General features: G+C 38.3%; 3 protein-coding genes across 6 annotated transcripts; 1 reads left to right on the top strand and 2 right to left on the bottom strand.

Moving 5' to 3' along the window:
• The first annotated feature begins 96 nt into the window (after window positions 1–96).
• Window positions 97–6,215, top strand: Fancm (FA complementation group M). Of its 3 annotated transcripts, XM_017616380.1 has the most exons (7): window positions 676–761; window positions 818–1,875; window positions 1,947–2,058; window positions 2,129–4,734; window positions 4,795–4,905; window positions 4,966–5,183; window positions 5,692–6,215. In XM_017616380.1, exons 1-7 carry the CDS (start codon window positions 692–694, stop codon window positions 5,990–5,992), a joined length of 4,476 nt encoding a protein of 1,491 aa, XP_017471869.1. In that variant the 5' UTR covers window positions 676–691; the 3' UTR covers window positions 5,993–6,215. The 3 variants fall into 3 exon arrangements, with proteins under 3 accessions (XP_017471853.1, XP_017471861.1, XP_017471869.1); XM_017616364.1 differs by having other exon boundaries at window positions 97–1,875; XM_017616372.1 differs by having other exon boundaries at window positions 98–1,875; window positions 2,156–4,734.
• On the bottom strand, window positions 6,155–8,665 carry Tsp68C (Tetraspanin 68C). The gene is made up of 2 exons (XM_017616531.1): window positions 8,375–8,665; window positions 6,155–7,415 (listed from the first exon to the last, which is right to left on the bottom strand). Exons 1-2 carry the CDS (start codon window positions 8,429–8,431, stop codon window positions 6,456–6,458), a joined length of 1,017 nt encoding a protein of 338 aa, XP_017472020.1. The 5' UTR covers window positions 8,432–8,665; the 3' UTR covers window positions 6,155–6,455.
• A 268-nt stretch (window positions 8,666–8,933) lies between these two features.
• On the bottom strand, window positions 8,934–12,419 carry Elp4 (Elongator complex protein 4). Of its 2 annotated transcripts, XR_001847572.1 has the most exons (6): window positions 11,816–12,419; window positions 11,707–11,742; window positions 10,725–11,638; window positions 10,431–10,665; window positions 10,221–10,374; window positions 8,934–9,018 (listed from the first exon to the last, which is right to left on the bottom strand). XR_001847572.1 is itself a non-coding variant. In XM_017616436.1 (5 exons), exons 1-5 carry the CDS (start codon window positions 11,928–11,930, stop codon window positions 10,289–10,291), a joined length of 1,386 nt encoding a protein of 461 aa, XP_017471925.1. In that variant the 5' UTR covers window positions 11,931–12,419; the 3' UTR covers window positions 10,043–10,288. The 2 variants fall into 2 exon arrangements, 1 of the variants encoding a protein (XP_017471925.1); XM_017616436.1 differs by lacking the exon at window positions 8,934–9,018 and having other exon boundaries at window positions 10,043–10,374.
• Window positions 12,420–16,116: the final 3,697 nt, after the last annotated feature.

The raw sequence follows: 16,116 nt of genomic DNA, 5'->3' as shown, positions 1-16,116 counted from the left end.
TTTTTGGTACTTTGCTGAGGAACAAAATTATTTATAATTATATATATGACTTCGTATAAGTATATTATTCACAAAATATTTATGAAAAAATAGCTTTTGGGGCTCAATGCGAAGGAAGAACAACTTTCTAAATGCTTTCCAGAGAAGCGATTTCTACTTTCTCTACTACACGACAGCACTTTTCGCGAAAACTTGAAAAACGAGCGTCATTTGTGGAGTTCCCGTTGCAATGATAAAAGTAGTAGAAAAGAGTATTTCGATACCAATCCTTTTTTTGATACATACTCGATACCGAACAAAAAGGTATCGAGTAATAAATACTTCGTACTAAAAGAAAAGCATCTAGTATTTTGCTTTTATCGATTGAATCGTAAAATTACACAAATTACAAATGTTTTGCCAAGGCATATTAATGTGCTTTGTGTTTTGCAAGATATTGCTTGATTGAAGATGTATTTTATGTTACGAAAGTTTAACGGAGGAACGAGGGCACGTCACCAAAACCTATAAATAAAGCTTTATTAGAAACGTCGCAAGAGAACAAACGAAAATTTCGCGATTATGGACAACAGAAGCGATGACTCCGTTCCATCAGATTATTGGTGTGCAATGGACAATGACGTTCTCCAGAGTATCTTGGATGTACCATTGCCTTCTCAAAACAAATCTGAGCTGCGCAGCGGTAAACAGCATGCAGGCTTCGACAATAATGTTGGCGATACATGGTTATACCCAAGCAACTTGCCACAACGTGCCTACCAGTTAAGTATAGTGAAAGCCTCTCTATTCAACAACACGCTTGTTGTATTGCCCACAGGTCTTGGGAAAACTTTCATAGCAGCGGTTGTGATGTACAATATATACCGATGGTACCCCACTAGTAAGTTAATATTTTTGGCTCCCACACGTCCTTTGGTGGCCCAGCAAATCGATGCTTGTCAACGTATAATGCCGTTTCCCGATGAAGATACCGTGGAGTTGACTGGTAGATTACCACGCAACCGCCGCAAAGAACTGTGGGAGAAAAAACGCGTTTTCTTTGCAACTCCTCAAGTAGTACTGTCAGATATATGTTGTCGGGATGAAGCCAACACGAGTAATGCGGATTTATATTTTCCTTTTGATCAAGTAAAACTAATTGTAGTGGATGAAGCGCATCGCGCCAAGGGACGATATGCATATACCGAAGTAGTCCAAGCTATACATCAGCGTAATAATTATTTGCGAGTTCTAGCTCTTTCTGCAACCCCGGGGCGAACTATGGAGGATATTGCTGAAGTAGTGTGCAATCTGTTCATTTCTCACATTGAAGTCCGGTGCGACACATCTGTCGATGTGCTGCCTTATGTTCATAAACGGCATATGAAAACCATTGTTGTTCAGCTTGGCGAAGAGTTAAAAGCATTGCGAGAAGAAGTTTTGGAGATAATAGACCCATACCTACGACGGCTTATTGATGCCAAAGTGTTAAGTGGGTCATTGGCGAAAATTTCGCGCAATTTTCTACTATTCGAGCAGAAGCGATTTCTTGATCAAAGCCGAAATAGACAGCACCCACAGCAAAGGGCTATTTCAACAAATTTTTCCTTTTGTATCAGTATGTATCACGCCCTAGAGTTGTTAGAAAGGCATGGGATGCGTGTATTTGTGCATCATTTTGACGAAGATGAGGAGGGCCGCAGTAAATTTGTTGTAAATATGGAACCGAAAATACGTTATTTGTTAGATAAATTGCGCAATCAGTTGGGGCCAAATCCTTTCGAATTCTCAACGCACCCTATGACCAATGGAAAAATCGCCCCAATGCCTGATAACTTGGACTTCGGGCATCCTAAATTTGAAGAGGCCCGAACATATTTGCTCGCTCACTTTCAAGTAGGTTCAAGTTCAAATGTTGCCCTATATTCCCTTCGAAAAACCTATGTGTATGAATTTCCATTTTATAGGCTCATCCAGATTCACGTGCCATAGTTTTCTGCGAATATCGGGAATCTGTTATGCTGATATATCGTTTGTTACTACAACACGTTCCATTGTTAAAACCGCGTTATTTTGTAGGTAAGCGGGAGTTTATATCACCATCTGACTGTGAAAACAGCTTAACTTTAGTTATATTACCAATCTGAAGTTATATATTTCACCTCGAATTTGTCAGGCCAAGGCGGCGCCACTGGTTCTCTGCGGCCGCTTACACAAAAGGAGCAGATACAAATAATGCAAGATTTTCGCAGCGGAAAAAATAACATTCTTGTGGCGACATCTATCGGAGAAGAAGGCATTGATGTTGGTGAAGTCGAACTGATTGTATGTTTTGACATTAATACTACGAATCCCCAACGTTTTATTCAACGCATTGGGCGAACTGGACGACAAAAACAAGGAAATGTTTTATTATTAGTAACCGAGGGACGGGAACAGCAAATTCTAAAGGATGTCTTAGAACAGAAAGAGCAGACAAATGCAAAAATTCTTCACTCATCGGTAGTTACGAAGTCGTTGTACAAACACTCACCTCGCCTAGTGCCTACTGATTTGGATCCAAAAGTAATTCACGTTTTTATAAAGAGAAATGATTCTCTTGATAAAAATGATACGTGCAGCAAGAACAAGAAAATAAATAAAAAAAGCAAAGAAAAAGATTCTAAAGCGAGTCAAGATCTTCGCACTTTTTTCAAAAAGAAACCAATTTCAAATTCGAATGCAATATTCCCAGATCCGTCTCAACATGGTTTAGAGACACAAGATATCGAAAAATGCTTAAACAAAATAGATGACTATTTCAAAGCTTTCGAATCTCCAATAGCTACGAATACCCAGTTATATTCGCTTGACCAAGTGCCACCTAATCTTAAACAGTCTCAACGAAAACCAATATTAGAATCGCAACGTTTTCGCCATCTTCGAAAGCTACTGCAAAAAACTTCTCCTTTAATACGCTCGAAGGAGCTTCTGACCGACCCTGTGGATCAAATAAAATCAACGAAAGTATCTGATGATGGAAAACGGTTCATTTTACGGCAAAAACCATCTATCGTCAGTGATGTTTTGGAAAAAATTAAGTTACTAGAATCATTGCCTTTGGAACCGGATGAAATGTCCGCGGAGGAAAAAGATGTAAGACATTTGTACAGTATAATTGAAAAACTTCTAGGTGGTACCCGACTAGCCGTAGAAATATTCATTGACGATGCTGATATTGAATACATGGTTAGAAACCGCATTTATAAACCCTTCCTTGACGTAAGGCAAAGTGAATATAAAGATGCTTGCGATGCGATATTTGAGGGTTTAGAAGAACAGGGAGAGTTATGTGATAATTTCGATTATATTCAAAAAGAATTAAAAAAAACAGACTTTTACAAAGAGTCATATCCCGAACCGGAAGAAAATTATCATTCGCCAATTCGGTTTTACCCAACGAAGAACGCCGTAGAATCAATGATATATGAGACAGTTGACGAAGATGTTCGAATTAGCAATGTGACAAATAACAGCGAGGCCACAGATTCTATTTTACATTGGGATGATTTCGCGATGAATGCCCCATCGGCTAAAAAATCAACTCCAGTGCAGGGCCCCCTTGTAAAGGCATTTCAACGACAAATTAGAAAATTTGGGAAAAAAAATTCTTTGAATAATACTTTCAATGAATCAAATAAAGTTGCCAAAGATGACTTTGATGTAATATTTGTATCAGAAACAGAAGCCGTAACTAATACCACACCTGCAACATCTGATAAAATACATGAAAAGCAAGACTTTCCCTCTAAAAAAATTTCTGAAAATCTGGAACCGAATTCGATCGGTCGTTCTAATAAATTTGAAACTATCACTGTGGATGCGCCCAACACCGAAAGAAATTTTCCAGCAAAAAGTTCATACCTTAGCGATTTAGATGTGGATATGGAAGAGTTCCTAGAACCTTTCCCTGAAGAAACTCGATCTGAGAGCTCAAGAAAGGATTCAGGTCGGTTAGCGAGCCCTATTTGTTCCACTCTTAAAGAAGATGAAATTACTTCCAATTTATCAATTCCCTCGCAGCAAGCGAAAGAATTATCAAACACAATAAACGTTGTGAATCCTTACTTACCCACCAGATTTATGGCAGCTTCAGTACAGCTGTCTTCTCAAATCGAAATATACAACTACCAACCTCAAAAGCATGACGAAGAAAAACTGCAAAATGGGCGACTGAGTAGCAATTTGCCGGAATATATGGATAAAGGTACGTCTTATGCAAAGAATCAGTACCTCAAAGTATCGGTGGATTTCAAGGATGATAAAAATTCAAGCCCCGCTTCACCACTCAGCTCGAGTCAAAAAGAAAATGAAGATAATTCAAATCTTTTAGACATCCCAACTACACCAAAAGAAAAATCGAATTCAAACGAATTGAATCCGAAAAGTCCCGTGACGCCACATTTGAAGTTTCCAACTCCATTAGAGCATTGTGAAAGGTCTCCAAATTTATATGAACTGTACTTACAAAATGTACGAAAGCGTAAAAAATTGCCGGAGCATGTAAAACAAAGCGTATCCTTCGCAGAAAATCAGCTTAAATTATTGTCCGATATGAATTCGGTTTCAACAGCCAATGTTTGCGACAAAGATAAATCATTCATTAATTCACCTAAAACATCGAAGCTAGTTTTGTCTAGTGATTCGAGCGATTTAGACATGAGGGCCGAAGAAGGAACCGAAACTGAGTGCGAGGAATTTGTGGAAACCCAAATTGTAATTACAAAGGCGTTGATATTTTATTAGTTTAGTTTAAATTGAAACTTTTGTCTACAGCGCACAAACAAGATCAACGATCCTAATTCATTTACTGATTCCAATGTCGAAAATTCAAAGGCAGAAGGCGGTTCTGAAACAAACTGCGAAGAAGTGGCTGAAACTCAAAAGGTATTTATGAATTGTTGCTTCCTCAATTTAAGAGTTAAATGAAATATTTGTTAATTACAGCGTCGGCGTCGACCAAAATTAAAAAGTCGATTGCACGAGTTCATTGATGCTGAGGCTATATTTAGCAGCGATGATGGGAGTGAAGAAGAATTAAATGAAATACCATGCAACCAGTATGTAAAAGATTCTATGATTGTATCCAGTGACGAAGTGGAGACTTTCGACGAAAATGCACCCACTACAACACAGATGCATGCGTACTATCTTCAATCGGTCAGGTACATAGTATCACTTATACTCATAGATTTAACCCGTTAACTTTTGTTACACAACTGACGTGGAAAGAAGAAAATTGAAATAATATATATTTGTCTTGCAATTTCTCATGAAGAACAATTATTCGGTGAGAACTTCTTCATTAAACAAGGCTATTGACATACACTAATGCATGTTTTTTTTTTAACCGACTTCAAAAAAAGGAAAAGGTTATCAATTCGTGGGAATATATATATATATATATATATATATATATATACATTTTTTTTTATGTATTGTACCGCATAACTGGACCACGGCAACCGATTTCAATAATTGTTTTTTTATTTTATTTTTATTTTTTTTAAGGAAATGTGTTACCGCAGGCATACTAATATGGTTTAAATCCGATCAACTTGTATATGAGAATTGAAGTCGGTTTTGTTTTTTGCTTAAAAATTACTTATTTAATTATATTTACATAATTTTCGCGAAAGTAACGAGTATTTTTTTATGTATTTCACGATTTAGAAGTCCAAAACATTTACGGCGTAACTTCAAGATTCCCTCTTTTCGTGAATTTAATGATCAGGTTTATTCACAACCTGCTCCTGCAGAGCCATCTCAGTACGTTTGCGATTCCTTCGTAGTAAGTGAAGAAGATGATGAAGAACCTAAGGATGCACAAGACCAAACTATATGCCCTCTGGAACGCGCTGAACGCATTTTAAAAGAACGACGGCGTGCACGTGGAAATTTCAAAGTAGTTGCTAAGATTCAGAAGCGAAGGCGTATTCGTCACCTTATGGATAGTTCTGATGAGGACGACTGAACCTTGGAATTACATTTACTTGATGTTTTATGTTATGGTATGAAGCAATAAATATAAAGATAACCACAGTCGAATATATATTTACAAATGTATATATTTGCACTTTGGTATTATATTTATTTACGTTACAAAAATACAAGATTCTTATAAGCTTAAAATACAATGTACAAATGTATATATTTGCACTTTGGTATTATATTTATTTACGTTACAAAAATACAAGATTCTTATAAGCTTAAAATACAATGTACAAATGTATATATTTGCACTTTGGTATTATATTTATTTACGTTACAAAAATACAAAATCCTTATAAGCTTAAAATACAGTACATAATTACAATACAAAAATACAAAATTCTTATAAGCTTATTTTCGGCCTCACATAGTTTCAGGCTAGATCAATTCACTTTGTCAACAAGTTCATATTGCACCTTTAGGGCAAGACACGTTTTTCCCTTAAGCTAACGTTTCTGAGAACTGTAATCTTTAGCTATCGGTTTAAAGGTGGTGTTGTGTCTCTGTTTATGGAGCTCACGCGGTTGTATGTACACACCCTTGAAATCTTCAGAGTAAGCATTTTCCACATGGCGTTCAAAGTTCGAATTTACTGGTCCGTAAATATTCTCCACCAACATTTGACGGGTTTTGCCTCTCACGTTTTGTAACTCTTGTACCTTTGTACAGTTAAAAATGATAGTTAGCAATACGCAAAACTCGACAATAGCAACTATGAGACTAGCGCTCAAAAACACCACATACTGCTCACGATACCAGGTGTCCAAGTAGCTTAGGCATGGTGACATGTGTCGATAGTCGGCGAAATCCACCTTCTGCAATGTTTGACATTGTGTCTCATTCACTGGCTTCGGATCCAAGTAGGACAGTTTGTCGTTCGCATTTTTTAAAATGCAACAGGTGAGCGGTACCACCCACTCGCGCTGGCCATAGCGCTGCAATTTCCAGAGAGATGTATCATAATTGATGTCACTACTCATTCCGCAGCAGCCGAATCGCGCTTGTGCCAAGTCCATGGCAATAGTAAATTGCTCCTTACCAGGAACACCATAGTTTCCCTGCAGGGCCTTCACCATTTTTGACTCGTCCAAGGTTATTCCAAGACAGTGTGGCCACAATGTGATTGCCAGGCAGACCATCGATTCAGCTAAAAGCAGTACGATTACGGCGAGGAAATACAAACTGAGGCAACAGTAGGTGTGCAAGCAAGACGCCCAGAAGCCGGCTATGGCGGAGAGTACAGCCACCAATCCTGCCAAAGCGAAACCAATCGCAATATAGTAAAATAAGGGCTGAGGTAAATCGTTGAGTTGTTCACTTGTAGCTGCTAGCAAGCGGGAGAGCAAGATACGCTTAGAATCGGTGAACAAATAGAAACCGGAAACTACAAGCGTTACACCACAAAACTAAAAAAAAAAATAAGTGAACTAGTTTTAATAAAAACTAATTTATAAACCATAAAATTATTTGAAAATCAACAACACCGAAGAATAACACATGTTTGATATAAACCGCAAGCAAAAATACTTCAAAGATGTATGATTTTTATAAATTAAAGAAGCAACTTTAAGAGAACTCCCCCAAAAGTCCTTCTGAAGTATGTCCTATAAAAGCCCTTTTGGAAGGCCTTCCATGGGTAGCGAAAGAAGAAGCCTTTCAATTTGTGCCACTCCATACAAAAAAGAAAGGAGAATGGAATGTAGAGTGGAAGGCATTTCAGAAAGGCTTTTAACTCCTGAAATTATCTACTGTATACCTATGGACATCCACCGCCACCGTTCCAAGTGAGCTATTGTTAAGTGCAGACGGCATCTTAGAAATCACCTCATGGGAGAAAAGACAGCAAAATAACTTTTTTTTTTTAATATAATATGCCCCTTTTGAACTTTGGCTACTGATTTAAAAGACTGTATAGGTTAAGCACTAAACTATGACTTAGTTGATTATAGTATTTTTAATGTTATTCCTAACATTCGCATTCGCATTCGTGAATGTCAAGAATATGACATTCGAAACATCCCTAGTATGTATGTACATACATGCATTCATATTTAGTCAACGATATTTACATACATACACACAATATGTATGCACATGTCGCTCTAAAGACTAATAACTCAGGAAACGAAATTTTTGAGTAAATGATGCATAATAAATATTGAAGACTATAAACGTGTATCCTGAAAAAATTTAATTTTTTGAATTATGACAATCTTTTCGTAAACCCGATAAGTATAACGAAAACCTTTTAAAATCTGCCTTAAAATTATGGCTTCTTTTTACAAATGTGTATTACTATAACGACTAACTACAGGTTTTTATATATGTATGTACGTGAAAATAGTTTAACATTAGTTAGACTTACCAAAAACAGAAGATTGCAACAATTGAGTAAAACCTTGTGATTGTGCAAGAACGCCATTGATTAAATTTATTTCTGTCTATCAATTTATCAGAGTGACGAGCCCATTTGCAACCGCAAGAAGAATCCGATGATTATAATTTGATGCAATATCAACGGATAATGGTTTCGTAGGCGGTGAGAGAAGTAGATCAGTCCCTAAATTTTTTATATTCAATTAAAATTGCGCCGCCGCTTAGCCAGTGTAAATTGTTGTAATTGTATACGCATCTAAAAGTCAGACCGTTGCGAAGCGTACGCTGAATAAAACTGATTTTACGAGTTTTGGGTTTCTGGTGGCGATGAGCACTCAACGTGCAACAATTGATTGAAAGAGCGATTTAGATCGGAGCATGCACATATATTCATTTGTCTGTAGTTTGGAGCACAACACCTTCGCTCTGGTCGCAATGATTCTCGTTTTGTGGGCGCAGATAAGCAAACTGACAATAGGTTTTGCTCTTTCCAAGCGACTACAATACAAACGCGCGAATACGTCGAAGTGACTATGTATGCATGTGTACATACATATGTGTGTACTCATGTAATTTTTGATTTTCCTGTGTCTGCGCTGTGATGCGGAACCCTTACCATAGCTAGTGCGGCTGCTAAGGTTAAATAGAGTAATGAAAAAAAAAACTAAAAAATATGTAAAGATAAAGTAAATAAATATGTACTTGGCGATCAGAGTTTTACCGCTTCGGTTTTAGGTCGAGCTTTCCCTCGATATTCCGGGGTAAATCTTCAATTTATCATACAAATAGAAGGTATTACTTTATACCGGGTCCGAACTCGAGAAGATTTTTGAGAAGTTTCCATGGCCAAAATAATCCCGGAAGCTTACTATTGCATACCGGTTGTCGATAGCTAATATAAAAATCCAGGGCTCGAATCATGGAATTTTGATATCGGCACTCGATAAAGAGTCAATTTAAATTCAAAACAACAGTAAATTTCTTTCATTCGGTTCCAAAATAGCATTCATTCGATCACGGATGTCGTTATTCGGGATCTCCGTAAACTTGGCGAACAAATTTATTTTTTTTAAATCAATGCATGGAATAATTAGGGCACGTACGGAAGTTGATTCAAAATTTACCCTTTTGGAGATTTTATCATGCAATTAATAAGCTTGACGGGAGAATATTACTCAACTTCCCAAAAATGCAGATCTGGGCACTTATGATTACTGTAATTGTAAGCCAGAAAATTTTTAGGATTCCTCCGATTACTTTAATTATAATTATCAAATGGTTGCGAATACTTTAATTGGAATCCTTAAAATATATCGACCATAATCAAGTGATTTGGGTTAAAAAGTTAACACTGCACTGCGAGTGTCGACTGGTAGTAGATAAACGACTATTATTCGATTATCGCTTTTGCATGGTATTGTGAACGTCGTTATCTCGTTAAATAAGTTAGTGTGAATATTCTAATGCTTAACGAGTTCAGGACAACAAAACTTTGTGCAAAGTGTTTCAGCATAAACCTGACATCCAAATCGCCACACAGATACCAATTTTGCTCAAATTGCCGTACCTGTTGGAATCGTGATGTTTGTACTTCTGACCGTGAAAACAGTTTAACTTTAGTTATGAAGAATAAAATTTGCATAATTTGCTGAAGAAATTATAATTTTTATAAAAACATTACTTTTATTTTACGAATGAAGCTAACCAATTATTGCTATTCATGTTCAGGTTACTCTTAATATTAATGTACGCCTTCCCGCTGTCGACTATGGTGGAACCATTAAAACATAGATAATGCTAATGTTGCACCATACAAATAGCTAGCAACCACTTACATTGTCGTGCGCACAAGTATATCGTTGAACTGCAAGAAATGCTTTCGCCGAACACTGGTCGTTGGTGCTCAAAAATCCATGGAGGCAGCACTGGACGCAACGCCAGCACCACAACCAGTTGTATGTTTACTTTCAGTACCATCTTCTTGCAGCTCTGTAAAATTAAAACTTGAAAACTAGTCAAAATACTTAAATATTGTTAAATTTTACCTGGGGGCAAATGAAGCTTTTCAATGACGAACTTCTTTCGCCGTAATTTGAACGCCAAATCAGAAGTCTCCGGTATATACGCTGTAAGAGTATTAACGGCTGTTATTTTATGCAAATGCAACAGACCATTGTACTCTTTAAATGTTAAATTTGTTTCCCGATCTGATCCTGCAAATGATTCTAATTCTATAGCATAGTCCACTAAATTGCGTATTTTCGGCACAAGCGTCTCATCCTGTAGAGAAACGTTTTAGAAAAGATTACTTTACATAGCAAAGTTTTATATATACTTACGAACTTCGCGATCAAATTCATAGGTATGGTGATGAGACATACACAGGACGAATTACGAACTATAGCTCTTAGAATTGTTAAAAACTTAAGAATATTTTGGGAAAAATTTTCGTCGTACCACAGCGGCGATCCCAGTGATGTTATACAAATTCTACAAAGGTTACGATACAACAAGGAGCCTGTTGCAAACTTTTCTTCACTGGCTAATAATTGAACCGATTTGAGGAGATGCTGATAATTCGGATTGTTGAAAATTTTCTGTTCATTCTGCAGACGTAAGTGCGCTTGAATCTTATTATCTAAATTTGAACTTGGGGACGTCTGCTGATTGATTTGAGCGTTATTTGCAATTTGAATGCTTGTTGATGGGTTTGTAGATCTATGAAATTCATCGGGTGCTGCATTTCTCATTTCTTGCCCTAAATCCACCTCTATGCAACTAGTGTTGCTTTCATTTCTGTTGTTGGCATTGTTTTCACCGGCGTTATCCTTTGGAGGAACAATTGGCTTAGAGCGCAGGAAAACCTCTTCGCCATCACCCAATTTATCATCATCTTCATCCGAATTTCCATTCCAAAGCACTGTATCCACAAAGTCTTGTAAATTTTTATCCATATATTCCATTAAGTTAAAGTGGTGTCCTATCTTGCTAGGAGTTTGTTCCGAGTTCACAGGTGGAAGATCATTATAACGCCAGGCAATTCGAAGACCGTTTTTAGGAGTTTCTTCTTTTTCCTGTTCGGCAGATTTCTCCAGTTCCACTTCATCGTCATTAAGTGGTTTCGGCAATTTGTACATAATTTCCTGTGGATCCTCATCCAAACTACCCAAGAAAATCGATTGGGCCGAAATTACCCCTTCTGCAACAAAGTACTTGGCCAAAACCTTAGAATATGTAACGTATTTATCTTCCTCTGTAGTAGTGTAAGAAAATTTGAAGGTTAACTAATTTTCGCACTTTGATTACATGAATAATACTTACCAATTAGACAGATTGAACCAACAGGTAAACCGCCACCTAAATGATATTTCAAAATTTAGTACCAACTAAGTTCGATTTATCTGTTGGGAAGTGGTTTTTATTAACTTACCTACAACAACGTCTAGAGATGGATTGCCACTTGACGTTATTACTTGACCAGTTTGTGGGCTCGTGCGCGTACCTGGAATTGGTTTTTGAACGTGCCGTTTGCGAAAGCTAGACATTTTACGCTATTATGGAAATGACGTTGTCTTAAATTTCAGAATTGTCGATATTTTTATCCAATATAACAACGGCCAAAGGCAATTACGCAAAATAACCTCTTATTTTAGTAGCTTCAAAACACAACACTGCCTTCTTAGCCCGTACCCGGTGGCGCTTATATCAATGGAGTTTTTCACGTGAAAAGCGCGAGGAACGCTAAAATGTAAGTAACCGCCGTTATGCTTTTCCACCCAATTTACGAAAAACTTTGCTGACCGATCTTCCTGTGGCACTTATTTCGGTATTCGTCGTATATCAATTTAAATAATAAATAAAGGTTTTTACTCCTTTCCACGTTATTATATTCTTATCGTTCCTTCAGCCACCTACAATGTTCTCCCTATTTTCACCTTTGCTTATCGTCTCAGTATATCTGAGCTTATCGTTGACGAAATGGCCATGTTCCTTCTTGTACTTGATGGTAGCGATGAAACGATACGTGTAAATACAAGTAAAAATTCGATACTTTTCTTTCCATACCCAGTAATTTTGGTATCGATACTTTTGAACCGAGTACTGAGTAGATATCGATAAAAGTACTCGTATCGGAAGAAGATACCAAGGCGATTTTTTTTTTAGTTTTTCTCCACTAATATGAATCGCCAAATGCTTTATGCTCAGTATATCCAGTAAACAAACTGAGCTGTTATCGCCAAATTTGGTTCCCATAAAGGACTTGCCAAGACCGATAGAATACAAGATTGCGGTGATTGATATGAAATTTTGGAGAGTAACGTCAATATGACGTCATCGCAGATTTGCCAGTGGGGAGATCTGAGAGAGATCTATCAGTAAGGTCGGTGTTATGCAGACAAACTTTTGTTTGCCAAATTAAATGGCGGCTGCTTAGTTTGCTCGGAGGTGGTTATGTCGAGTTTGGCACAGGGTTGCACGTTCATTATGGTTTTCATGGCTATTGCCAACACGAAATGAGAATTTCAGATGTACATAACGCGCAAAATTTAAAATTTTTGTATATGATAACACTGCTGCAGTTTGACCAAACAAAAGGTGCGTTCGCGTAGCTGTTAATTGTTCAAGTTTAACCAAAACTTACAGGTTTTTGCGTTCGCGTACGCAAAAAACTTGCAAAGTAGGGGAAATTGAGAGAGCAAAGTGACATTTCATTTTGAGGGGAAGCTGTTAGTTTCTGTTGGAAAAATTTTTGCCAACAGCAATTTGCCAACAGGGAAACAGCTGATCAAAAACAGCTGGTTGGCATTTACGCAAATCACAAAATTGAATTTGATGGTTTGGAAGATAAAAATTACAAAATGCGACTAATTAAACTTGTAAGAAATAAGTAGTTATTTGTTTAATCAATAAACTGTGTCAGTATAACACTTTGCGACGACTTTTCGTACGTTTTAAATTTTACACTTTTGTATGTAAACAAAAATTATATCAGCTGTTCGTCTAACTTGCAAGTTTCTGCAAATTTTCTGTTCGCGTACTATTTTGGATATTTCTCTCTTGTGAGAGAACAGATGACATTTCGCCGGAATTTGGCAGTTGGTTGGTTTCTGCTGGAGATTTTAAACGAACGCACCTAAAATTAGTTTGCTGTGAGAGTCGCCAAACTCGCTCTCTCCGAGTTTGCTGCAACAACAATTGCACGCAGTTTGCCAAACAAAATTTCTGCATAACACCGACCTAAGGCGAATTTATACAAGGTGGTGCTAATGGCGAATTTAGATTTTCGCCGCGGTACTTCTTAATGTCAAAATGATTTGGGTGTTCACAGTTCGTTCCAAATAGTGTCTCAAAATGTTGACGTCTACATTTTAAGACGTTTTCTAACCGTAAAATCTGTGGTGTTGTTGTTTCCCATACAAAATTGGAAAACGACGCCGTCTACATTTTGTCACACTCAAAGGTATGTTTTTTACGCGTCTACATTTTGCAACCTCGCAGCAGGGTTGCATTATGGCAATACTAATCACATTTTTTTTTATTTATTGGGCACGTTTTCTGTATCTGAATTTAATTTGAGCGCAATTTCTGATGAAAAGAAACCAATCAAGGAGAAGAAATAACAAATATTAGGAATTGGTAATTAAATTAAATAATTACAATTTTTCAGAAACAAAATCGAAAGGCGACATATAAAAAAGCACGCAAAGAAGAAATGTCTGGCAACACCAGCAAAGTTTTGAGACGATTTTCCGACGACTGCTAGAAAGGGGTGCTCACAGTTTGATGCTAAAGATGTCTCAAAATGTAGACGTCTACATTTTCAGACACAATTTGGAACGAACTGTGAACACCCCAGACAAACACATCATTTTATTAAGAAGTGCCGCTGCGTAAATCTAAATTCGCCAGTAACACCAACATGTATAAGTTCTCCTTGTCTATCAGTATGTATATATGTAAGACAATACACAAAATCTCCTCCCCGTAGCGAATGTCCTGCATTAGTCACTTAAGTGTCTTGTAAAGTCTTTATTGACTTTGGGCTTCATTTATATGCAAGTCGTTCACGACTTTTTCATACAAATTGTAATTTAGTCGTTGATGGCGTTTACATGACTTTGTCATGCAGTGATTATTGATGACATTCAAGCGACAATGTCCTGCCATGAACTTTTTTTAAGTGACCGCTGCAAGACATTGTCTGTTATAAGTATTTGATAGGAGTACACCTGCATGACATCGTCACCAGTGTCTTTGTCAGCTATATGACATTTAGGATTCACAGAAAGTGCGACGATGTCACTAACTCGTCATTAGTGACGATGTCACCAGTGACCATCTTCGCTATTGGGCTATGACGTCATATTTCTGTAAAATTTTCAAGAGAAGTTTTGTTTTCGTATTCTCCAACAAAAAATATCCAGTAACATGCCAGTTATCAAATTTCGGAGAGTAAGCCAATATTAACTCCTAATGCAAGAAAGTACGAAAACGCGAAACCAGCAAGAAGTTGCTAGTTTTATGAACAGCTGATTAATTTGTTATTTCCCGATGCAATTTTCTTCGAAAACAAGTATTTTCCATCTTATTATATATTCAAATAGGTTTATCTTGGAGTGCAATGGGGTATAGTCGTTGCGCTGGGTATGCAGTTACAGTTGCATGGCTATACTCAATCCCGACTCTTGCGTCCTCTTTCGCGCACTCTGGGCAACGTGAGCAACCCATGTGCGAGGTGCGGTAACCAATCCGAGTGGAGCCTTGGGTCACGGGAGAAAGAGAGGAAGCTTCGGTGGGGCCACTACGACTTATTCGGTTTAAGGGCTCACTGAAGTCTGCAGCGTCTGTTCACCAGTAGGTGCGGCTGCAAGCGGGTGTCTGCTTGGACTAAGATTTGAGGGCATGCACCTGGAATGTCCGGACCCTTAATGGGGAAGGTGCCTCTGCCCGGCAGGTTGATGTCCTCGTAAGGATAAAAGCTGACATCACCGCCATCCAAAAAATGTGTTGGACGGGGCAAGGCAAGCAATGTCTGTGGCCTTGTGACATGTACTACAGCTGCCATGTAAAGGAGCGCAAATTCGGTGTTGGATTTGTGGTGGGAGAGAGACTCCGTCGCCGAGTACTGTTGTTGTTGTTGTAGCGGCTACAACAACCCCGCCCAGATCGGCTGATATCTCAGTCGTTCTCGTCGAGTTCCACTAACGGCAGCCCCAAGAAGCGTGCAGCCTCTATGGGGTCGGCCCATACGGACGACGCCGTTCGGGTTGTGGGGCTTTCCGGGCATGCGAAGAGATGTTTCGAGTCGTGAGGGGTCTCTCCGCATGCCGGACATTCGTTCGGCACGTCCGCATTTAACCTACTCAGCCTACTGCAGTAGCCAGAGCGAAGTTGGGCTATTGTTGTTCTGGTCTCCCGAGACAGATGGAGCTCCGTCGCGTCAATGTCCGGTGTTTGTGTGCCTAGAACGGCTTTCACAGGTCTTGAGTCTACATAACTCGAGACTGCGTCCCTGTGAATGCCGTTCAGGGCCTGTCTGTAAGCTGACGGGTCCAGAGGCTGCTTAATGAACCTCTGGACTTCGTCCGTCAGTTCATATAGATGCCTCCTGACGTGCCTCGGAGAGAGCTTCTCTGCAAGCAGCTGTCTATTTGGGTGGCCACATCTGTGGCTCCTAACAAGAAACTGCTTGCAGAGCATCGTGTTGTGCTCCCTAATTGGGAGCATTTT

Source organism: Rhagoletis zephyria, unplaced genomic scaffold (assembly GCF_001687245.7).
Source record: "Rhagoletis zephyria isolate East Lansing unplaced genomic scaffold, Rhagoletis_zephyria_1.1 Rzeph_scaffold_00025, whole genome shotgun sequence".
Taxonomy (NCBI): domain Eukaryota; kingdom Metazoa; phylum Arthropoda; class Insecta; order Diptera; family Tephritidae; genus Rhagoletis; species Rhagoletis zephyria.
The sequence above is the reverse complement of the archived record's forward strand: the minus strand, read 5'-3'. Positions and strand labels throughout refer to the sequence as shown.